The sequence below is a fragment of the Excalfactoria chinensis genome, chromosome 1, assembly GCF_039878825.1.
Source record: "Excalfactoria chinensis isolate bCotChi1 chromosome 1, bCotChi1.hap2, whole genome shotgun sequence".
Lineage (NCBI taxonomy): Eukaryota > Metazoa > Chordata > Aves > Galliformes > Phasianidae > Excalfactoria > Excalfactoria chinensis.
Genome location: NC_092825.1, coordinates 65,210,484 through 65,234,990, shown reverse-complemented (window position 1 = coordinate 65,234,990; position 24,507 = coordinate 65,210,484). Strand labels below are relative to the sequence as shown.

The 24,507-nt window shown below is 46.2% G+C and overlaps 1 protein-coding gene across 2 annotated transcripts; it reads left to right on the top strand.

The window, feature by feature from the left end:
• The first annotated feature begins 1,493 nt into the window (after positions 1–1,493).
• On the top strand, positions 1,494–19,007 carry A4GALT (alpha 1,4-galactosyltransferase (P1PK blood group)). Of its 2 annotated transcripts, none has more exons than XM_072348879.1 (2): positions 1,494–1,610; positions 14,821–19,007. In XM_072348879.1, exon 2 carries the CDS (start codon positions 14,854–14,856, stop codon positions 15,943–15,945), a length of 1,092 nt encoding a protein of 363 aa, XP_072204980.1. In that variant the 5' UTR covers positions 1,494–1,610; positions 14,821–14,853; the 3' UTR covers positions 15,946–19,007. The 2 variants fall into 2 exon arrangements, with proteins under 2 accessions (XP_072204980.1, XP_072204970.1); XM_072348869.1 differs by lacking the exon at positions 1,494–1,610 and adding an exon at positions 2,286–2,344 and having other exon boundaries at positions 14,821–16,860.
• Positions 19,008–24,507: the final 5,500 nt, after the last annotated feature.

Here is a 24,507-nt window from a genome sequence, read left to right as displayed (position 1 = left end):
CATTTCTTAGCCAGCCAGAGGATTCTGGCCCTTACTGCAGATAGAGGTTGTATGCTTACAGTAGCAGAGCTCCCCTCGGCTTAAGGTTGTGCAGCAGAGGTTCGTTCTGTCATCTCCTGAAGGCACTGTGCTGTTCCCACTCTTCTCTTATCATGTTTTCATTTCTAACCCATCTGCTGGACACGCTTCTTGTAAAGCAATTGACTCAATTGGCAACATTGATTTGTCAAGTTCCCATCGATAAAAGCAATACTGCCCTGAGAGCACCGTGCTAATGCTTCTAAAAGGGATTCTCTGTATCTGCCAACACTGTTTGCTTTGGTGACTCTACTTTGAGGGGTGAGCGCCTGCTAGCAGAGTCAGCCCATTCCTGCCTTTGCCCAGGGATCTGGCCAAGCAAGCCATGGTCCCTTTGTAGGGTTAAAGGGACCTACTGAGGGTGGCAACCTACATCCCCATGCGCTCACACAGGTTACTTCTGCCTGTGAGCTTCCCTCGACAAGCAGCCCCACTCTCATTCTGCCACGTGCACTACGGCCAGCACTGCGGGGGTCCCTGCGAGTGCACCATGTCCCTGTCCTCTGAGTGTTGGCCTTGGGGCAGCCAAGGGAGGCAGAGCGTTGCTGGTGGCTCAGGCAGTGAGAAATAACTTGAAATCCACTTTAACTTCAAACTGGATTCGGGCCCGGTGTTAGGAAAGAAGCAGTTTAATGTTATTTCTGGGAAAAGGAAAAAAATAAAAACGAAGCGTTCCAGGCTGCTTCACTCCTGGGAAAATGCCTTTTTTTGTTCTTGTTTCGTTTAAGGAGTGTCGGAATTGCTTTTGTGGAAATGTTAACACGCAGCAACATGCTGCGGTACGGCAGTCACCAAGAGCAGTGCTGGGGGCATGGCTGACAGGCTTGGGGCTGAGCTCTACGTGGGTCAGCTCTGCCTGCATCACCCCTTTTATTGGTCAACCCGCTTCCAAAAATCATCGGTGATGTCCCCCCCAATGGCTGTGCCAGCGGTGCTGTTCCAAACTAAAGGCCACTCTTCCTTCCATCCGTGTTCATTGAGAACCTGTGAAGAAGTCATTTGCCAAGATTGATTCAAGCAGAATTCCCTGCCACCTCAGAGCAGGTGTAAAGCTCTCCTGTTCTGCAATAAGCAAAACACTGCCCGGGGAGGTGGTGGTGTCACTGTCCTTGGAGGAAGAGTAGCTGTAGTACTTAGGGACGTGGTTAGTGGGCAGTATTGGTGGTAGGCAGGTGGATGGACTACATAATCTTAGAGGTCTTTTCCAACCTTAATGCGTCTATGACTCCTGTTGCTCTCTCCCCGCAGCGCGGTGCCGTGGCTCTGTATCCCGACCCCTCTCACCGCAGCCCCATTTGCCCGCCGGACCCTTCAGGCCGACATCCCAACACGGAGCTGAACAAACGTACCGCGATCGTTCCACGACGGTGCGACTCCGCTCCGCTCCTCCCGGAGGCGGCCCCGGGCTGCGGGTGGGGCGGGGTCGGCGCTGCCCGGGCCGGTGGCTGGGGGACCGAGTTCGGGTCCGAGTGCGGGTCCGAGTGCGGTCCCGGTCCCGACCTGGCACCGAGGCGCTCCCAGAGGGCGCGGAGGTGAGCGGGGCGCGGGGAGATCGTGGAGGGACGGGGCGTGGGGCTGCCCCCGGGGTCCGCAACCCCCACCCACCCGGCGCGACGGGGGGAATGTTGGAAAATGTTTGGGGTCTTTTTTTTCCCTTTTTTTGGGGGCGGATTTGTCCATGGGTGCGGCGCGACCCTTTTCGTCGCAGCTTTGCCCTCAGCTGCCCGAGGGCTGGAGCCGCTCTGCTCGGAGCTCGCGGTCTGCCCGCTCGTAGTACCGCTCGTAGCCTTGTGCAGGGCGTTCCCTGCCATCCGTCCGTGCTTCAAGCGGGCAAAGCTTTCCGAAGGGGCTGCGCGCACGGTGCCCGCATGTCGTGAGGGCTGAAAGGCGCCGTGCAACCCGAGAAGGACGAACCGACAGCTGGGTCCGCTGCCGGGCAGCGGCGCGGTGGGAAGATGAGGAGCAAAGGAAGGCTCGGGCGGGGTGCGGCTGGCCCGGACCCAGGGGGAGAAGCGGCGGAGCTGGTGACGGGGGAGCTCAGAAGGCCTTCGTGGACTGACAGAGCTGACCTGGAAAGCGCAGGGGTTTGAGCAGCGAGGGCTAAGGCTGGAGGGAGGGCTGGAGAAGAGGAACGGAGCCTCACGAGAGAGCGGTGGGAATGTTTGCTGTGGCGGTAGGGGGAGAGAGTGCCCCGGCGAAGCAGTTGTGAAGAAATGAGTAACTCCTGTACCTAGTGACCTAAAAGCAGGGAAGTTGCCGAAAGATGGTGAGTCCCACAGCGTTGGCTAAGAGTGATCTAAACCAGTGCGTTGTTTCCCAATGCATGAGGGGCTGCTCAGCACAGGGCAGATGTTTCTGCATCCTGCCTGCATCCCACCCCAGCTTCTGCCGAACTCTGCCAGCTTTGCACTATGGCTATTTTTGTTTGTTATCATGAAAGCCAGATGTGCAAATCTTAGAAGCTTGATTTCCCCATTTTTATGGCTCTTGCATAAGTTCCAGCTGTGTCTCAAGGCACTGGTTCTGGGGAGAACCAATGACTGGGAAGTCATTGTGAACACTCTTCTGTTCTCATGCTCATCATCTGTCAACATAAAAGCAGTACTTAAGTGTCAGCTGTCAGGTGAATAGCTACCTGCTTGCTTTGAGTTGATTTCAGGTACGCAGCTCATGGCTGTTACCCACATTTCCCTTCTCACTGGATTCCCACTGGCTCTCAAGGCACTGGCAGCTTCCAGCAAACAGTGTCTCCAAAGAAACCAGCAGTCTCATGGGTCCAAGTTCAGCAGCTGGGGACTGTGAAGCCTTGGGATGCAGTTGGGTGATGCCACTGAGCTAAATGAGGTGTCACCGTAAAAGTGCAGCCACCTGACTGCTGCTTCTTGCAGCATCTCCTTTTGTGTCGCTGCTTGTGCCTGTCTCACTCTGCAGTGGAGCAAAACCAGTTCTGAAAGTCAAACAAGCAAGAAAATAAAGTCCTTCATCAGAGTTCGCTTTACTGTGCTCAAGCTTTCAGGGCTGGGCATGGCAGGGGCAGAGGAGCATGAAAGAAATGCCTGAGGAGGAAGGGAGTGGATTCAGCTGCAATTAGCACAATTAGCTGCCTGTTTGCTTTTCTTTTGATATCAACCCATACTTTGGCAAGAAGTACTTATGTGTAATTCTTTATCCATATAATTTTTTTATTTGGTCATAACCACAGAGATAATGCGCTGCCTGCCAGTTGCAACTGGCACATGAAACCACACTGATGTACCTGTTCCACGTGGGGATGAGACTGCACAGTAGTGTACAGAATGGAGTAATCCTGCCATTTACACTGTTGGGGTTTGCAACATGTTATAGCATGTGCTGTCAGGAGAGATTGGGAACACTCTTCCAGCTCCTTCTGTCCTTGTGTACTACCATTAAGCTCCTCAGGTTCGTGCAGTTCCCACCCATGTGATAGTCTTCTGCTTGCTGTGTCTTCTGTCTTTCCTTTTCTCTGCACTTATCTGGGGCTGTCTGTCTCAGGCAGTGTTGCCCAAATGTACTAAAACCCTTACTTTGTTAGTCACTCTGTTTCCAGAACAGATCCACAGATCTTATTTTGAGTGGTGGCTTCACTTGGAAACAGGTGGAATGTCAGCGACCGTCACGAAGCAAAAGTGATGGACAGAGCCTCACCTCAGAGCCAATCTGTATCAGGGCTGTGGTGTGTTGAAAGGTTCTGGAGCTGATGTCATCATGTCACAAGTCCATCAATGTCCCAACAAAGCCTACAGGAACAGGAAAAGGAACAGGAGAAACAGAGCAGCACATTCAGCACATCCATGATAGATAAAAGCCAGGCCTGTTTTCTGTTGCTGAGACTGCATGAAGGGAATCATAGAATCATAGAATGACCCGGGTTGGAAGGGACCTCAAGGATCATGTAGTTCCAACCCCCCTGCCTAGCAGGGCCACCAAACATACACACCCACTAGATCAGGTTGCCCAGGGCCCCATCCAACCTGGCCTTGAGCACCTCCAAGGACGGGGCATCCATAACCTCCCTGGGCAGCCTGTTCCAGGGCCTAACCACTCTACTAGTAAAGAACTTCCCCCTAACATCTAACCTAAATCTTCCCTCCTTCAACTTGGATCCATTTCCCCTAGTCCTGCTATTGTCTGTTCTTTCAAAGAGTTTACTCCCCTCCTGAGCGTAGGTTCCCTTCAGGTATTGAAAGGCTGCAATGAGGTCACCCCGCAGCCTTCTCTTCTTCAGGCCGAACAAGCCTAACTCCTTCAGCCTGTCCTCATAGGGGAGGTGCTCCAGCCCCCTGATCATTTTTGTGGCCCTCCTCTGGACCCTTTCCAACAGCTCCCTGTCTTTTTTGTACTGAGGGCTCCATACCTGGACACAGTACTCCAGATCCGAGTAGAGAGGGACAATCACCTCCCTATCCCTGCTTACCACCCCTCTCCTGATGGAGCCCAGGATCCCATTTGCCTTCCGAGCCGCCAGAGCGCACTGCTGGCTCATGTTTAGTCTCTCATCCATCAGGACCCCCAGGTCCTTCTCTGCCGAGCTGCTCTCAAGGACAACTCCTCCCAGCCTGTACAGGTGCCTGGGGTTCTTCCGGCCCAAGTGCAAAACCTTGCACTTTGCCGTGTTGAACCTCATTAGGTTCACCTGAGCTCAGCTTTCCAGTCTGTCGAGGTCCCTCTGGATGGCATCCCTTCCTTCCACCGTATCAACCGCACCACTCAGCTTGGTGTCGTCAGCAAACTTGCTGAGGGTGCACTCAATTCCCTCATCGATGTCATTAATAAAGATGTTAAAGAGCACCGGTCCCAAGACAGACCCCTGGGGGACACCACTCGTTACCGGCCTCCACCCGGATATAGAGCCATTGACCACCACCCTCTGTCTGCAGCCTTTCAACCAATTGCTTATCCATCTAGTTGTCCACCCATCAAATCCACTTCCCTCCAATTTGGAGATGAGGATGTGATGGGGAACCATGTCAAAGGCCTTGCTCAGGTCCAGGTAAATGACATCGGTCACCTTCCCTTTGTCCACCATCGCCATCACTCCATCATAGAAGGCCACAAGATTAGTTAAGCACGACTATGGGAACTATGGGAATGACTATGGGACTAATGGGAACCACCATTCAGGCAACTGATGGGGGCTGTCCTTAGGAGTTCAGCCTACCTGCATAAAGACATGAACCACCAGTGCCCTTGGCCTGCAGCCAGTTCTGGCTTGTTAGGAGTGAGACTATGCTATGCTTGCTTTGTCTCTCTTGCCACTTGGTGCCTGAGGTAGAGGAGACTCATGGCCTTTTGGGATCAATGCTGGAGCTTCTGGGGTGGTTTGGAAGGTAAAGTACACATGAAGCATACTGATTTAGAAAGGAGGGAGACACACAGTGATCTGATACGAGATACAATACAGAAAAGAATAAAGCCTACAATTAAAATAAAAGCTACTGTCAGTAAGGCACACCATCCTTACACACTGAGGTGTGGCCCAATTGGTGGACAGACCCTTGAGCAAGAGTTGCCCTTGCACAGCTTGGTGACAATTACAGATGTGCTGCTGAATAGAATTCACACCATATTCAGCCTCTCAAAAAGCAACAAGTCACGTGAATGCAGAAACTCCTCCTTGTGAAGCTAAAAGATGGCCTAAGGCCCAGTGATATCGAATTGCAAATTGTGAAAGTGAGCTCCATCTGTGGGCTTGTTAAAACATCCATGGTTGTATTTTGGGTAGCTTTGAGTACAGCAGAGGTGTTATCAATAGCTCATTTCAGTTCAGCAGCATCCAAGTTTAGAAACAGTAAGCACACAGCCTTATGAAATGCAGTTGATCTTGTTGCTAAGGGGTTGGATATTCTGTGCTTATGATATACTGAGTATCAGGTGTTTGGTAAAATAAGTGACAGATATTTAGATTGAAATGCACAGGGCTTGAGGTGTGTTATGGTATTGTGCCATCAAAAGGGACTCGGACAAGCTTGAAAAGTGGGCTTGTATGAACCTAATGAGATTCAACAAGGCCAAGTACAGTGTTTTGCAGTTGGGTTAGGGCAACCCCAGATATGTGTGCACACTGGAAGTAGCCCTGTGGAAAAGGACTTGGAGGTTCTGGTGGATGAACAGCTGGACATGAACTAACAGTTGCAGTCCAGAAGGCCATCTGTATTCTGGTTGCATCAAAAGTGGCCAACAAAGCAAGGAAGGTGATCATCCCTCTCTGCTCTGCTTTCATGAGTCATCACCTGGAGTATTATGTCCAAGTCTGGGGCCCTTCGGACAAGAAAGATGTGGAGCCATTGGAGTAGGTCCAGAGGAGGGCCACAAAGATGCTCAGAGGGCTGGAGCACCCCTGATAATGGAAGACTGAGGGAGCTGAGTTTGTTAATCCTGGGAAAGAGAAAGCTTCCGTGAGACATCATTGTGGCTCTCCAGTACCTAAAGGAAGCTTATAAACAGGAAAGAGAGTTTATTAACAGGAGGGAGACAGACTTTTAACATGGTCTGATAGTGATATGTCTAGGGAGAATGGTTTTAAATTAAAAAAAAAAGGGAGATTTAGATTGTAGATTAGAAGAAAACTTTTCTCAGGGAGGTGAAGCAGTGGCACAGGCTGCTGAAAAAAGCTGTGGTCCCTCATCCCTGAAGGTGTTCAAAGCCAGGTTGGATAGGACCCTGGGCAGACTGAGATGGTGGGCAATAACCCTGCCCATGGCAGAGGGTTGGAACTGGGTGGGCTTTAAGGCCCCTTTTAATCCAAGCTGTTCTCTGATTATGATTCTGTAGTTCTGTGATTAAGTAGCAGCCCACTGTGGTGGTATACTTTTATACATACCAGTGCCAAAAAGCCACAACTATCCAGGTGTTAAAATAGTATCTGGAGTTATTTTGATGTCTGCAGAATGAGCACTGTGGATCGGGAGAACAGTTAAGTTTCATTAAACATGTTTGGCTCAACCAGATTATGCAGAAGAGGTTTCCATTTGTACAGCCAGACACGTCGTCTGGGCAGTGTACTACAGCTATTGTTATTACTCAGCTGACTATTACTCAGCTAACTATGCCATGTAGAATTAGGGCCAGTGAAATTGCAGCATCTTTGAGAATTTATGTTATTAACATTGCATGTAAGATTCTGTAATTTCAAGCCATCAAATGCACATTTGTTTGTAATTGCTGAGCCATTATCGCAGGCCCAGATCAGCATCAAGACAAGCTTGTGTGCTGTTACATTTAAATAGAAACTGTGCTTGGGTGTCTTCGTAAAAAAGGTACAACTGCTTGTTTTTCTGTCCTGCTCTTCATTTGTCCACAGTGTTGGGAAGTAAGTTTGCCAAATTAGGTTGGTTCCAAAATGCGTTGTGGATTGGTTCTGCTAACAATCAGAAGTTAGTACCCAATGTTGGAGGGTGCCAGATCAGCAATCTGATTCATTGCCCACCTGAGATATGTTGTTCACAAGCTCAACATCATGACTGCTGATCCACCCCTGGGGATGAGGGAGAAGGCACAACTGTAACTGCTGAGCGTGATCCAATACAATAACAATTTTAAGAGGGAAGAAAAGTTTCTCACAGTGTTTCATTTCATGTTAAACTGTCAGTTCATCAGTATAGTGAATGGGATAGAGCCTTGCCATTGAAGCATGTCATGCTCATTTCCCTATCCTTTCTCAACAGACCTCAAATCAGGAGACATAGCAGGAATAAGCCATGCACTATCTTATTCACCTGGAGCCCCAGCTCAGTGTATTAAAGTTATAGGAGCTGTTAGTAATAATGCTTCCTGAAATTCATCTGAAGCTTGTCAAGTGATGAGACATTCCCAGCCACAGTCTCAACGGTGGGTCCCTCCTGCCCACCAAATAGTGACTGTTCATAGGGTTTGGGTATCTTCCCTTTGAGGGTGGGAATTCCAGGACCAAAATCTAAATCTTCTGCCTCTAGTGCAAACACAGATACTCTTGCTGCTTCATCATGCCAGAGGAGGCATGGCCATTTAACGATTGACTCCCTAGGCTGCTTTTTGTATGCATCATCCACATTAAAATCTCAAACTATAGTAGGATCCCATCTCTGTAGCTTATTCCCCTATGGGTCAACAGCAGTGAATTCTTGTTTCATTAAGAGGTTACAGAATCTGTTCCTTTGCCATCAGATTCACCTGCTCTGTCCCAAATATTTCCACCACAGACACTACGACAGGCTTTTTGTTATACTTAATTCTAATTCTTCCCTTTCAGTTCACTTTTTAACTTTCTATTTTCTTATTCTAAACCTTCAACTTGCTCATTCCCAGTTTTCCGTGTAGCTTTTGTGCCATGGCTTGTTGACCCTAACATTTCCTTCCCAGCGTCTAGTCAAGATAGGGGTACTATTCCTGAAGGTTGTCCAGTTTTGAAGTCCTTTTGCTCCAAGTATGAGTCTCCCTGTGCAATGTTAAGGCTAAACTCATTGATTCTCCACACACTGCATTTTCCAGACATCTTGCTTTCCCTGCATCTGTTGCTATCACAGATGTGTCCCAGGGTAGAGCATCTTGTGCATTAAGGACATTCTGGGCAGCCGGTACACTCAGAGGAGCCTTCAAAAGTATCCCAGGAAGGGAGGAAGGTTATACGCTCATCTTCTACACATTTGCATTATACAATGTCATACTGAATTTAATAAAAAGAAGGTGTTTCCACCAGGACCCGTGCTGGAGTTTTGAAGAACTATCTTGTTTCCCAGGAATATCTGTCTTGACTTCATTCCTATCCCATGTCCCGGTTTGTAGCATCATTACACCCATCCTAACCAGTCGTCCTCTGAATATTTGGAGTATTTTATGGATATTTGTCCAAACTGATCCGCAATACAATTGGTAGAGGTTATGGTGACCCAAGGCAGTGGAGGAGCACCTCCATTTGCAGGAGAAGTTGCACCATGAAATTTTTTAGTAATAGGGTGTGGAGAGGCTGTGTTTTCCTGCTTAGTCTTGGGCAACTGTGTGGCAGCAGAACGTTCTGCTTCAGAGTCATCCTTCATACTGCCAAATGTCAGTGTGTATTTTCTTCCAGGGATTTCACTGAGGTTGGGCGTGTGTGTTTGTGTTTGAGCAGTCATAAAAACAGAGCAATGAAGTTGGTTCTTGATTCTTGAAATAACAGGCTCTTGTCTTGACTGTGAGACTCAAGAGCAGCTGCTTGTGCTTAAGCATCCTTACCTTGATGTAAAGTGGCTTGTGACTTGGTTTTTAATGCCTGTACTCTAGTTTCTACTCTTTGTTTTACAGTTCTAAGCAAAATGCTTCCAGTATCTGGTACCAATGTGTGGAGACCAATGAAGAGTTAGTTCCTTTTCCTCTGTTCTTTCACATTTGTGACTTTCTGCCACCTCTGAAATTCTTGCAGGATCTCCCAGTTTAAACGATTTTTAGCTATCCAACTCCAATCCCACCTATAAGTTTTTCCATCTCTTTTAGCCATTTTCACTGTTTCTGTACAGCCTTCTTCTAAGCATCCACAACTTGTGGATTTCACAGAACCCCACTTCTGTCATGAATTACTTTCACAGAGCAGATGGGGAAAGATGTAATGGACATGGCCTCACCTAGATCAGGAATGTGGTGTATTTGCATGTTGCAGGAGTTGATGTGGTCACATCATGAGTTAACCTGATGGACAGAGATATTACTGGGGAAAGCATTAATAAGCAAAATGCTTTGACTTAGATATGGTTTGTGGACGCAGTCAGGGCATTTCGAACATGTTAACTGCAGCACCTAAGTGGACTTTTGAAAGATCACCCCACTTCTCTCTGAGGCTGAGATTGCATGAGTAGCTTCATGCATCTGGTTTGTGTTTTGCTATTGTGGCCTGGGGGCAGGACCGAAAAGCATAGCTCCAAACTCGAGTCCCACCTCAACCTTTCTGCTGCAGACCATCCCATCCCAAGTATTCCTAAAGACCAATCTTGACCATAACTCTCCACATTACATCGTAACAAATCACTGTATCACTTCCTACGTACTGGGTTTGTACATGTGCTGAACTTGAACTATCAAAGGGGTAAAAGCCGAAGGAACAGAGCAGAGCAGTGTTGTGCATGGTCTTTGGACTGAAAAATGTCACACGCCTTGTTTTGACATTGTGCATAGTCTGTAGGTCTGCTTTTTTCCTAACTTCCTTGTGATGGAAGCTTTGCCAGCTTTGATTTTCCACTGTGCTTGAAAGAAAGGAAATGCACTTCTGTAGCTCTGAAACACATCAACCGAAAGCTGATTTATGCAAACTTTCAGCAGCTTCTTTTGGTTATACAAAAGGGTGCCTTACCAACACACGTTTTTGATGCAAATGACACCCACTAGTTATTTTGAATTCTCTGAGCTCTAGGTTTATGTTTAATTTACTTAATTTCAGTGTAACAAAGGTTACAAAGGTTGTCAGTTTTCCTTTGGTTGAGGTTTTTTGGATTTTTTTGTATTTTCTTGTCAAGTGTTTCTAATGGCTTTTAGAGAAAAGGCAGAGGTGCTACCCCTAAAGCACTTGTCACTGCTTTCCATGGAAAACCAAGGCAACAGCTAAAGCATGGAAACAGAGAGGAGTTGATTATGGATAAGACATCCTCCATTAAGTAGCAGCAAAACACTCCAGATCTCTTATGACGTTTCTTTGGGAAAACATTCTGGGCTCAGAATTAGGCAGTGTATGAAACAAAACATATGAAAGCAGCACTTTGCCTGACCCACAAAGACATGCTCTCGGCTTCTCTTCTACTACCTGCAGTGAAGTGCAGCCCCGTGTGCCTCATGGCAGGTCCTGGCTGCTGTTCCCTGTGCCTTGCTCAGCACACAGCACGCTGCTCCAGCCATGCTTGGCTGGCTGTCACTTGAAGCAAAGGGAGCTGTAGGATGGGTGCTTGTGCTTTCCCTGGTGCTTTGCTGCTGTTGTTGGAACAGCTGTTGTCACCTGCTGCTATTATTTACTGCCAGAGATTCTTCTCTTCCTTTTGGCTGCTTAAAGAGAAAACAAAACTGGGACATTGCTATTTCCCCACTGCTTATAAGAGAGGAGTTCTGGGGGAGCAATAGTGCTCTCCTGATTACCATTTCCCAACATCTATTCTTCAGTCAATCAGTTCTCTGGAAGCTAAACTATCGGAGGAGTTCAAATTTACTTTGTAGGCTGGATTTTCTGCCTTGGACATTTGAACAAATCCCCCTTTTTGTGGAAATTTGAACTTAGATTGGTTTAACTGGCAAGCCCTTTGCACTACAAGTAGGTAAATTAAATGTGAACTTACGGTCTCTTAACTTCACTTGTTTAAAGACTTTCCATTGTAGAGGGAACATTGGGAAGCAGATGTTGCCACAAAGGGAAAGAAATACATGAGCCTCTTGAGGGGCAGTGACCTTCACTGCCAATAATATGACTTCTTTTGTTTGCACCAGTGGTGCAGAACTGCTCAACAGGTGGTAAGCCAAAATCCAAATGCAAATTTCCCTTGCAGGGGAAAAAAAAAGCAGCAGTGAGGAACTTAGCCGGAAGGCTCTGGGGAACTGGAGTTGCAGGGGTGAGCTGAGTGGGAGGAGGCCAGGAGCACGACAACAACCCACTGCACACCAAAACTGCAACCCGTCAGCTCCTCATGACACCTCTGTCCATGTGTGTTTAAGAAACAGAGATAGCTGCTATGGACAAAAGTCACAGGAGGGCGGCATGAGATGACACATGAGGAATCACAGGATGGGGATCAAAGAGGTGACAAGGGGCAGGAGGCACACAAAGGCCTGCATGAGGACAAGCAAAAGGAGGCATGAGCAAAGATGTGAAAGACTGTAGGGTGTGCAAAAGGAGATGTGAGGACATTTACAAAGAGATGTCTCCAGAGTGAAGGGAAGACAAGGAGGAGAGGGTGTGGAGGGGGGCATTGTTGGGCACATGGGTGGAGGTGCTGGAGAAAGTACCCTTGAAGGATTGTGGCATGTGGGCAACTCAAGCTGGGGCAGGAACACCCTTGAAGGTCTGTGGCTCATGAAGGAACCACATGGGGGCAGGGACACGCCTGTGGGCCTGTGGCTGCTGGGTGATCCATTCCAGGATGGGGATGTCCCTGTGTCCTGCAGAGAGCCTGTGTAAGGGTGGGTATGTTCTGAGGGACTGCAGGCTATGGAAGGCTGAGCAGAGGAGCTGTAAGAAGCAAGGAGCAGTGTTGGGAAGCAATAAGATGCCAAGAGTGGCAAAAATAAGCTGTTATGCACTGACCAAAGGGACTGGAACAGACTAAGTGTAAGCAACAAGGAAAAAAAGGGAAGCTGGTACTGGGAAGGAGGAAAGAAAAAGATGCTGGGCTGAGGAGGAGCCTAGGAAAAGAGAAGAAAGGTGCTTCCCAAACTGTTTGTTTCACTTCTTCCCCTCAGTAGCTGAATTAAAAGAAAAGTTGGTTGGTAGTAAATTAAAAAAAAAAAGGTAGCTGGTAATAAATCAAATGCATTTGAATTCCTCAAGTCAAGACTGTCCTGCCTGCAACACTCACCTGCAACACTGCTCACTGTGCTGGAATGCAAACTGTTTGCTGATCACATGGCAAATCATACAAAGCTCATGTAAGCATTTCCCCTTCCACACATGAGACTGGCGTATACTTGCATTTCTGTGTTGGCACTTGGGCGTTTTCCTGGTTACAGCACTCTAGAGAAGAGCCAGCACTGGCCAGCTGCAGGTGTTCATGAGCAGTCATCTTGGAACAAGTGGTGGAGGGAAAAGCCATAGAGTAGAAAGGTCTCCCGTGCTCGTGTGCTCTTCTTTCTTCTGGAGTGGGGCCATAGAGAGAAGAGGGAGAGGACAGAGTTGGAGCAGGTGATACGGTCTTGCCATTTCTTGCAGCTACATGAGAAGAAAGTGTGCACCGTCCTCTTGGAGTCTTGAGAAAAAGGGGATGGAAAGAAGGGCTGCTTCCTGTGACATGGCAGCTCCTAAGCCTGACAAGAGCCCAGTGCTGCCAGCCAGACGATGTGTGCAAGCACTGAGGGACTTGAGACGTGCTGCAAAATCACGGGGTGCTGAATTCTCCTTTAAATGCAGGAAAAACTGAACCTGACATGAATCTCAGCTGAGATTTTCCTTTTTCTGTTTTGGAGTATGAGTAATCTGAAATGGAAGGCCCTGTTCTGTTACTAAGCTAAGCTGTAGCTGTCTGTAGCAGGCATAACTGAGTTCTCTGTTACATTCTGCACTTTTTAGTTTATGTCATAAGTCTCCTGCTTTCGCTGATGGACTGTATTGATTTTGTTTCTTCTAAATTATGCAGAATCTTACAACAAAGAAAGAAGCAGGGGTTAAAACAGAGTAGACACTAAAACGCTTTGTGTTTTGCAGACAGTTTCCCCCTCCCTTCCCCCCCCCCCCCCCCCCCCCTTTTTTTTTTTTTCCTTAGATAAAGTGAAATCTTACTGGTTTTCTTATACTAAAAGCCTGGCATCACTTGGACTACACAGACTTTGAGGAAGCTGTTGTTAGGTTGCTCACACTTCCCTTCAACTGGCCTGTGCACCCCGGGAGCCTGACGTGCCTTACTTCAGGCTGCTAAAATAGTTGGACTTTCTGGGAGATAAATTCAGCTTTGCTCTCCCACCTGCTGCAACATGTCTCTTTATGGTTAAATCCATGCTTTGGACTTCAGAGAACTAAACTTGGTGGCTTGCCAGGACAAACTAGGCTTGTAAAAGCAGAAATAGCACTGTAGGTCTCAGCTTGAATGCCTGTGTGTTGGGGTGGAGGAGGGAAGAAAGGCATATAGGAGGGTATATGGCAAATACAGGATGCAGAATGGTTATTGAGGAATAAATGGAAGGGAAACGAGTGTACCATTGCTCTGAAAGCTGAGACCTTTTGCCAGAAGTAGATGACAGCACTGGGGTTTTAGGTGAGTTTTCAGTTTTGGGGAAGGATGTCAGGTAGTTCTACTTCAGAGAAAAGAAACACTGCAAAAAGCCCTGTTTCACTCAGTGCCAGGTGCCACAGCCCAAGGATAATTAGTACGATGGCAGACTGGAGGTCAAAAGAGAATCCACATTCTTAGTATCTAGGATTATTCCTGTTCAAACCTGATTTGAAAATAATGGACTGATGAAGATAAAATGGAATGAAGACTGTATTTCCTGACAAGTGGCAAGCATGTAGGCAAGCACAGCGTCTATCCAGGGAACTGAGGGTCAATCTTGGTTTGTGATAAACAGAAGAGAGTCCTCCATGCTGGAGATCTCCAAAAGCCACCTGGATGTGGGCCTGGGCTCCCTGCTCTGGGTGGCTCTGCTGGAGCAGAGGTTTGGACTTGAAGACTCCCAGAGGTTCCTTCTCCACCTCAGCTATTCTGTGATTCTGTAATATGGTGATTCTGCACTTCTGTGCTCCTTCACTTTTCAGAGCTTGTGCACATGGGCCTCTGATGGGCTGACTCTGGGAAGAGCCCAGAGAGTTGTTTCTTGGGCTTCCCATTCTGCACCAACCCCTTGAGCTCCTCTGTGGGTGTGCAAGTGTGTTTTACCACACATCCTAACAATCTATATGGGGACTGTGGAACTTGTGGGCACTGGTGTGGAATGGAGAAGCCAGGGCACTTCTTTAGAAACACCCTTAAGGCATAATTTAGCATGCTGGCATACAGGAGAGTTCATATGCAGCTTTGCCATGATGATGTACTATGGCTCGTGATCTGCTGACTTGCTTGTCTCTTTTTCTGCTTTCTTCCCCTTCAGATCACAACATTTCTTCTGGGAGAGCAAGCTCTGATGGGAACAAGAATGCTCAGGATGCCAAACTGCCTGCTAAAGCTGACCCGGATGGTGTTGGGCCACAAGCTCAGAACTCTCTTCATCCTTGCCTTTAAGTTCATGTCCTTTGTCTCCATCGTGTTGTACTGGAGGATCACAGAGGACTCTAAGGGCCAGGACCAAGTCTATTTGCCCGTTCAGATCCGCTGTGCTCACTCTGTTCCGTCTCCTCCCTGCGCTGTTGCTGATGGACCTCCTCCTCCCCCAGGAGATGTGTTTTTTGTGGAGACCTCCGAACGAACCAACCCAAATTACCTGTTCTTGTGCTCTGTGGAATCAGCTGCCCGGACACACCCGGGGACGAGGGTTGTGGTGCTCATGAAAGGCCTGGCAAACAGAAATGCCTCTTTACCCAACCACTGGGGCTTCTCTCTGCTGAGCTGCTTCCCCAACGTGGAAATCCGTCCCTTGGATTTGCCAGAGCTATTCTCTGGGACTCCTCTAGCAAAGTGGTACTTGCAGGCTCAGCAGCGCTGGGAACCTTATTTCCTACCCATCCTGTCTGATGCCTGCAGAATTGCCATCATGTGGAAATTTGGTGGCATCTACCTGGACACAGACTTCATTGTGCTTAAGAACTTAAAGAACCTCACCAATGTGCTTGGTACCCAGTCCAAGTATGTACTGAATGGAGCCTTTCTGTCCTTTACACCCAAACACAAGTTCATAGAGCTTTGTATGCAGGACTTTGTGGAGAATTACAACAGCTGGATCTGGGGGCATCAAGGCCCACAGCTTGTAACGCGTGTCTTTAAGAAGTGGTGTTCCATCAGGAGTCTTCGCAGCAGTAAGAGCTGCAAAGGGGTGAGTGCTCTGCCCCGAGAGGCTTTTTATCCCATTCGGTGGCAGGACTGGAAGAAATACTTTGAAGTGGTCAGCTCCAGTGAGCTGAATGAACTCCTGAAGAACACCTATGCTGTGCATGTATGGAACAAGAAGAGCCAAGGGACAAGGCTAGAGATCACATCGCAGGCTTTGCTGGCTCAGCTGCATTCTCATTTCTGCCCTGCCACATATGATGTCTTGAAGATGGACTTTAAATGGCAGTGACTCCAAGGATCAGCTAATAGACATTGCCTGGGAGCTCGCAGCTCTTCAGCTGTTCCATCTCAGATAAACTTTTTTTGAAGTGAAGGTGGTGGGAGTTGAGGATAAAAGCCATTTGTGGGGTTTCAATGGAGTTTATTAGTTTCATTATTTTCAGCCCATCTGTGCAGCTCTTTGTCTTGACTTTAACAGTATTTTGGTTCTCTGCAGGACCTTCCTTTTGCTCTCCTTAGTCAGGTGGAGGAATCTTATCTTCTTATCTTACGTGCATCTTATCTTCTGTCACTGACTTAAAGCAACAAAATGATCAGAGATCAAAGAACAGGAACTGAAAAGGTTAAGGTTGTGCTTGAAGAGGTGTCTTGAGAAAAAATGTGTAGGAAAACAGAGACAAAAGGTGAAATGGCTAAAGTGACGCCTTTTTCTTTTCATTCCTTTATCTTCCAAAGACTTTGACGGAAGAGACTTTCTCATGTTTGGTCCAAGGATACAGAAGGACACTGGAATCTCTGTTCAGTGTTGTAGGTCTTGCTTGGAAATCTGGTGTGAATCAGAACATGAGGATCTGAGTCTAGGTTCATCATTTAGAAGGAGTTCTTGCACAGCAGTGATTTGTGTTACAGTAATAGCAAATTAACATCCTGTAATGAGAAGGAGAGCTCTCCCAAATCACACCTTAGATTGCACATGACACAGGAAGAGCTGAACTGTCTTTTACGCTGGGCTTGTAAGTGTGACCAAATTTCCACAATGGCATCTATGATAATTCAGTGCTTAAACTGATCCTAAAGGGAAAGAAGTGATATTTCCAAGTATTCCCAAAGTTACAGAGAGTTTAGTGGAAACCTTTACTGTCTAAATTCAAGTCCAGGAACTAAGCCATGTATGATGGACTTCTTCAGGTAGCCTGAAGCCTTTCTGCAGTTCACTATTCATTGTGCAGAAGTGTAAATCTCTCCTGGGAGGTCTGGAGAAGTGCAGTGAAAAAGTTTACACTTCTTCTCTGAGCATCTCACTGAATTACAACTGAGAAAGTTAATATATCACTCTTACGGTGCTGTTGTGCCTTTGATGTTTTCCACCATAGCGGCAAATGTGTTGGACACATGATGGCAAAAAAAGTGTCCTTTGCTTTGATAGCTAAAAGAATGTATTGGTGCTCTTATGACTCATTATATAAAAATATCGGAGAAGGAGCAGCAAGAAGCAAAAGTAAGGTAGAAACCATAAGCTTCCTTATATCTGTTCCTTACCACAACTGAAAGGAGTTTTCTGAGGCTCATGAGCTGATGCTACAGTGGGATTGGCAGAGGTGAACAAAGTATTGTCCATTGCAGTTTTCTGAGGCCTCTTCTGTTTCCCATGTCAAATAGAAGCAAGGTGAGGTTTGTTCAATTAACCAAAAGACTGTACGTGCAATGACAACATTTCTTGGGTTGTCTTGGGTTTATTTCTCTTTTCTTGGAGGATAAAAACAAGAAAGCCAAGTTGCCCATCACTTTTCCACCACAGTTCCCTGTCCCCTGGAAAACATGGCTTTGGGAGCTTAGGAGATTGTGCACCTTTTGTTTATTTGCATGCTGAGCTGTCTGACCGGAAGCTGCTGCTGCTGCTCTACAATGAAAGCTACATGCCTATTATTGGGGCAAGGCAGGAGCTCTGTGCACAAGCAGCTACTCTGGAATGAAGAAGGTGCTGGAAACACCCTTCCACTGGGTGCCTTCACACGTGTACATATGTATGTAATGCTGTGTCATGGTTTTGGCTGGGGTGTTCTTTCCCCACAGAGGTCCATATAATTTTGTGCTCTCCATATCTATCTGGAACAGCACTGATATTGCACCAATATTTTGTCCATGCACTCATGGCAACAAAACTCTCTCCACTTCCCCAAGGGCAGCAAGCTGGGGGTAGGTGAGAGATTGGGATGAGACATTGCCGGGACAGCTGATCTAAACTGACCGAAGGGGCATTCCATGCTGCATGACGTCACACTCAGCAATAAAACCTGGAAAGAAGAAGGAGATGGAGGGGCTCTTGTTATGAAAATGTCTGTCCTTCTGAACATATATTGAGGTCCTGCTTCCCAAGGTGTGTCCAAACATTGCTTGTTAACGGACAGTAGGGAAGAACTGTTCTCTTTCTCTTTGCTTCCGCACGGCCGTTGTTTGTTTTTCTCATTTTTTCCCCTTCAATTATACAGTCTTTATCTCAACTTGTGAGCTTTATTTTTCAGTTTTTGTTCTTTTTTCTTTTTTTCTTTTTTTTTTTTCCCCCAATCCCATTTTCTCCCCCTGTTCTTTTGAGGCAGGGGAGTGAGAGAGCAGTGTGGTGGAATTCAACCCGCCATCAGTGTGGAACCACTGCATGCTGCCCTTTTGTTCTGCTTAGCTTTATGGCATGTGCTGGAAACATTCAGGATTTTGAATCTTTGCAGCTCTCTGAGCACTGAACATCTTTAAGAACAACAGCCTTGTGGGAAGCAGCAGATCTTCCTGACTGTTTAAGTGGTCTTATATATTTATACCACTATAAATGGTATAAATGGATGATATTGTCACATCATGCTCTATCTATACCTACTCATTTCCCCCCCCCACACTGCTTTCTTTAGAAGCAGCCACAAAATCATCAGCCCTGGCTTAGTCTGTGGTTAGTGGAACATGGTTTTTCCTTTTAATGTTTGTTTCTGATTTGGCCTCTTTGTGCTAAGCGACAAAAATCACAGTGAGCCAGGAACCAGGGAAGGTAAAATGGTGTTTCATGATTGTAAAGCCTTAACAGAGTCTTGACTGTGGCAATATCAGGGACTGATTACAGACATGTTTGGGGCCTACTAAATATTTGACTTGGTGTACTACTGCTTACTCTAAGGAAGTGCCTTTTTGCATAAGTAAGTGAAATGTTTTTGTTGTTCTTGGGTGATTTGTGTGTGTGCGTGTGCTTTTTTTTTTTCCATGTAGTGTCAATGTTCTGAGGTTATAAGCAGAGAATCAAACCAAAGCAGTCTTGGGCCCTCCATCTTGTGAAAGCAAAATAAATACAGTTTTATTATTTCTTCTCTCCACCAAGAGGTTCCATTTTGTTCTGCGATGCATTGGTGGCAGGTCTGAACAATCTGTTCATTACTATGTGGAAAAGCATTTTAAAGTTGTATCCAGAAATGGCTCAACAAAATTAAGAGAGTGGAATGAGAGTAAGGTAAGTTGCATACAATTACATGGGGAATGGAGGTTCTGGGGACCACAACTGCAATATTGTCTTTGGGAAGGATTTAGGCATGTCAGTTGATGAAAGATTCAACATGAGCCAGCAATGTGCACTTGCAGGGCAGAATGTCAACTGTATCCTGGATTGCATCAAGAGAAATGTGACTGGCAGATCAAGGGAGGGGATTCTGCCCCTCTACTCTGTTCTTGTGAGACCCCACCTGGAGTACTGTGTCCAGTTCTGGAGCTGCCAATACAAGAAGGACACGGAGCTGTTGGAGCAGTTCCCAGAGGAGGGGCCACGAAGATGATCAGAGGGCTGGAGCACCTCCCCAATGAGGACAGGCTGAGCTGAGGCTCTTCAGCCTGGAGAAGAGAAGGCTGTGAGGTGACCTGATAGCGGCCTTCTGGTACCTGAAGGGGGCCTACAGGAGAGCTGGGGAGGTATTTTTATAAGAGCGTGTAGCAACAGAACACGAGGGAATGGCTCGTTTTATTGTTTTCTTATTTTAATAGTTTTATCTCAAACCATGAGTTATCCTTTTTCCCCCGATTCTCTCTCCCATAGCACCGAGAAGGGGGAAATTGAGAGAAGGACTGCATGGTGCTGAGTCACCTGCCAAGTTAAGCTACACCAATAAATCAAATTAATCCTACAGCTTAGGCTGACTAAGACAAGATATTGAAATAAATAAGTTTCTCATATCCTGATTTATTTTTCCATTCCATGGGTTCAAACTCGGGTACAGCCCAAATACGTTGTGTCTGTATTTCTACTACTACTACTCAGCAGTGCTACCTGTAACATACCTGAAACATGCAGAGAAAGAAATTAAGATCAGACTGATTGTTGTCATCCTCACCTCTTGTATGACCAAAGCTTATTATAATGGAACCTCCTTCTCTCCAAGTTCTGCAAGAGCTGGTTAGTGTGGGGAACAATTGAGGTACTTACCTTCCTATGGGCAGCAAATGCTTCTCCCTCAGCCAGAAACTGAGGAGGGAAAGATCCTTCCAAGTGCTGTGGCACTTTGGTGAAGCCATACAGGTTCAGCTGGTGAATAAAGCTCTTCATGCAGGTACTCTCAAAGAGTCTCAAAGGTGCTTCCCTTGCCAGAACTTCCACCTTGAATGTTTCTTTCTGAATTACAATGCAATTTCCTCCATGACCCCACTGAATGCTCTTCACTTGGTCACTTTCCACCAGTACCCAGTGTTTTTGTGGGAAGCTGAGGGATGAGAAGATCATGGCTAGGCCAGCACTTTCCTCAGACAAACTGTGAGGTAAACCTTTTGTTTCCTCTTCTTCTGGAAACATCTGTGAGTCCTGTTCTTCCTGTATTGATGTTCCAGCAGCATGACCAGTTGGTGCTTGGTTGTGTCCTGTAGGGTCAGTAAAAGTGGAGCCTGTAAGTCTCAATCAGCTGCCTGGGATCAGCAGCAGAAGCTGAGTAGCACTTGTTGCTGGTCCTGCCCTGAGCCACGGCTCCTTGAACTAGAGAGGCAAATAAAGATGTGTTGGAAGGAGATCATCCTTCACCAAGGCCTTGCTTCCCCCTCCCTGCTGACCTGGGAGTCCCTCTGCTTCTGCAGATGGGCTGGAAATGTTTCCCAAGCACTGGTAACAGAAGACAATAGCAGCCTCTTCCCAGTTTGTATCCACCTCTTGCCTATACTGAGTGATTTTCTTAGCAGAGATTGTGCAAGGGAGTAGCTGTGTGCCTAGGCAATGCTTTGCAATGTCAGCAGTGGTGCAGAAGCTGCTCTGTAGGGCCACCTTGTACAAAGACGCTGAATACACTTTGCTGATGGTGTAAACTGGAAGTGTGCAACCCCTCCATGGTTTCTTTGCTTTTATTTTGGTATTTTAGAGATAGAGAAGGCGAGCCAACAAAATCAGGAATGTTTTCTAAGTATTTAAAATCACACCCCTCTGCACAGGACTAAGTGCTGTACCATTCCATGATTCTATGATTCTAAGAAGGAAAACTAGATTCTTCTCTGGAGAATCCACTGATAGGATGGGGGACAATGGGCACAAACTGAAACACAGGATGTATGACTGAAACCAGTGGTTGAATACTGGAACACTGGAATAGGTTGTCCAGATACGTTGTGGAGTCTCAAGATTTGGTCAAGACCTAAGGCAATGCTGCCCCAAGCAACCTGCTCTAGATGACTCTGCTTTCTGTAGAGTGTTTGGACCAGATGATGTCCATTCTTTCTATCATTCTGTGTCTAAATGGAGCCTGCCTTGAGGCCTGAAGAGTTCCAGCAACAAAAAGGCCAAAAATAGGGGTAGGTGCTTTCCAAACAGCTTTCTCAGCATTGACATCTTAAGAATCATTCTATAGTTCTGCGATGCTTTGAAGGATTTGGAAGATCTGGGGAGGGAAGAGTTGGTCTGGGGAGCTATGGAGGGACATTAAACTCAATATGTGCTGCAGGCAATAGAGAAGAAACTACAATAAACCTAAAACTTAGTGTCTGTACGGGTAAAGAGGGCATTTTATGAACACATAAGCATGCCTCCTGTAAGAGAAGGTCAGTAATAATGAGGTCAGAGGCAGTGGGCAAATCTTTCAGCAAATGAGAGTAGAATTTGAAGTGTTCATCTCTTTGGAGTTACAAGAGCTCCTCAGGAACACTTGTGTGGTGACCATAACGGAGAAAGAAGAGTGAAGGGACAAGGCTAGAGATCACACCACAGGCTTTGCTGGCTCAGGTGTATTTTCACTTCTGTGCTGCCATGCATGAAAATATGAAGAAGGACTCTGAGGAGCAATGAAATCCTGTAGTGGGATCTGACAGCTCTGGGCTTCTGGGAAGTTCCCAAACCTGAAACAAATTGAATGCTTTTAACATTCAACAGAGTTGGTTTCAACAGCTGTAGAAACTCTTAACTTTCTGTGTGTAAATATGATTAAACCTCTTAGGCACCTGTATTTAAATTCAGATAAATTGTCATGTCATTTGTGTCAGGAGTGTGTCTGCATAGCTTTTCTTAACTGCATGTATTTGCTTTTTTTAGAAGAATTCCATAGAAGTATCTCTATCAAATGTTAAGCTGTCTGTGAAAGACCAGGCTAAAAAAACCCAACAAGATACAGGATGCTCAAAAGTACAGCTTGTCACCCACACCTTGTAATTCTTATTTAAGACTGGATAGTGAAATATCAACATCTATATACAGTAACTCATTATGGTTCTGAAAAAGGATCAGCCATGAATGGGATGATCCTTTGATGTATGTCTGAGTTTCTTTTTCTCTGACATTACTCTGTACTTGCTGTTTCTTCATTACACAGAAATCCCACTGCACTTGTCCCAGCTCAGCTCCCAAAGGGAGCCTGCAATACTGGCAATTCTGTAAGGCTGGCAATAGCACATGAACATTCCCGCATGGTGAATGTAAGCAGAGCAAGCCTGTGGCTTTCTTCACTAATTTTTTTCTTGCCACACCTAATTAAAATAAAGGCACGATAGCTCTTAAGCTTTAAAATCTAATACTGTAATTATTAGGCCTGGTAGAAATGTAAATGCCTGGCAGAAGGGAGAGGCAGTCCTAGTGTAATGTTGTAGTTGAAATGGATTCTCTGAAATGATACTAACAAGAGTATCAAGCCGATAATTCCTCTGTGACCAATTTTAGCGGGACCATTGCTATTTTGTTATTGTTTATTCAATGGATGTTGCCTGTACTGAGTGACTTCAGTTTCAGGTTCAAGAAAGAACAACAAATGAGACAGAAGCCAAAGGAATGTAGCTGTGTTATGCTCCTTGCATGCTTGTGTTTGGTTGAGATGTTTAAAGATAAATGGCAGCGGAAGTCAAATCAAGTTCTAAGGCTCATCAACTTATTTACACTAATTATGTGCTCAGTTTCTCATACCACTAAGTCATGCAATGAACATAAATTGAGTTACAAAGCTGTTACGAGAGACTGATGTCTCGCTACCCTATATGGAGGGCAATTTAGGAGTACCTTTTTCTTGCACTCTGTATGTTCGCTGTCATTTCTAGAGTGGGATATGATCTGGCTACAGCTTCTGTAGGCAGTGACGCATCCCTAGGCTTCTGGCTTCAGGCCTGGGTTAGGAGAGAAATGGCCTATAGCTTAGGAGCTCACTGGGCACCCTGTGAGAAAGCTCAGAGCAAGTACCGTCTTATTTTGGCATTTCCTCCTTTACCATTTTCTGCTCTTACAAAATGCTGTCATGTATGTTTTCATGTTTTGTTTACTTGTGTCTTTCTCATTTACAGTAAAGTTATCCTTTCTAATTGCCTTCTTAAGAACTTCACCAGGAAAGTTGCTTCATTTCAAGGAGTGTTTAAGCATCACACTATCCCCTCTTGCTTTCAGAGCCCCATATGCTGACAAAATGAAAGTGCCTCTATCAAAATATGAGATGGCCCAGGTACTTCATTTCTGTATCTCATTTGCATTGCTGTTGTCCCGCATTTTCAGAAACAAGGCAGCAGAGCTGCAGCTGTAGCTCAAGGCATATATACAGGCTCCTGACAGATTTACTTGAAAGTGCTGGGCTTCCTGTGGGTCAGCTTCCACACTGACTGTTTTAGAAGTCTGTCACCCTTTGGTACGCACCACTTGTTAGCTGTTCAGTTAGGTATTTTTCTAACACCCTCTTGACTCTGTCACCCAGGCTCAGTAATTTCACTCCCGTCTTTGTTTCATCATCTTGCTGGCTGTATTCTCTCACTTAAAAGCTCAGCAATCATTTTTCTTACTGAAGCCACGCCAAGATTATTCATCTGTGCATCACAAAGCCAAGCCCTGGTCACAGGGCTCTGGGTTACAGTTCCTTCCTGGGTGGCTGGATATCTTCAATAGTGAGCCATAGTTAAACCTGGTATAAGTCTAGTTGCCATCAGTGGGGTTCAGCAACTTCTATCTGGCAATGCTTACCATAAAGTCAATCTTGTTCTGCTGCAAGAGTTTGTTTAAGGGATGATGAACTGTCCTAGTGTACTGGTGCATTCTCTCTTAGCATCTTGTATTGTGGCTGCAGCTAACAGCACTTGTACCTTGAGAAAAACTGCTTCTGTGTTTTAAATTCCTCTGCCATCATTGGCACTGAGTGCAGGCTAATTCTATCAAAGCGTTCCTGTATGAGAAAATAACAGCACCTGTTGGCATTTATTTATTTGTTTGTTTCATTTGAAGCAACTATTGAGCAAGCTCACTTACTTGAAATTGTGCGTGCCTAGTTTTCTGGAAGCCAGCATAGCTCCATCTTAATTCATTCGGCAAATTTCCTATTCTGATCTAAACATAATGGTATTATGTTTATGGTATTATGTGGATGAACACAGTAGCTAAACCCTGTAAGGCAGG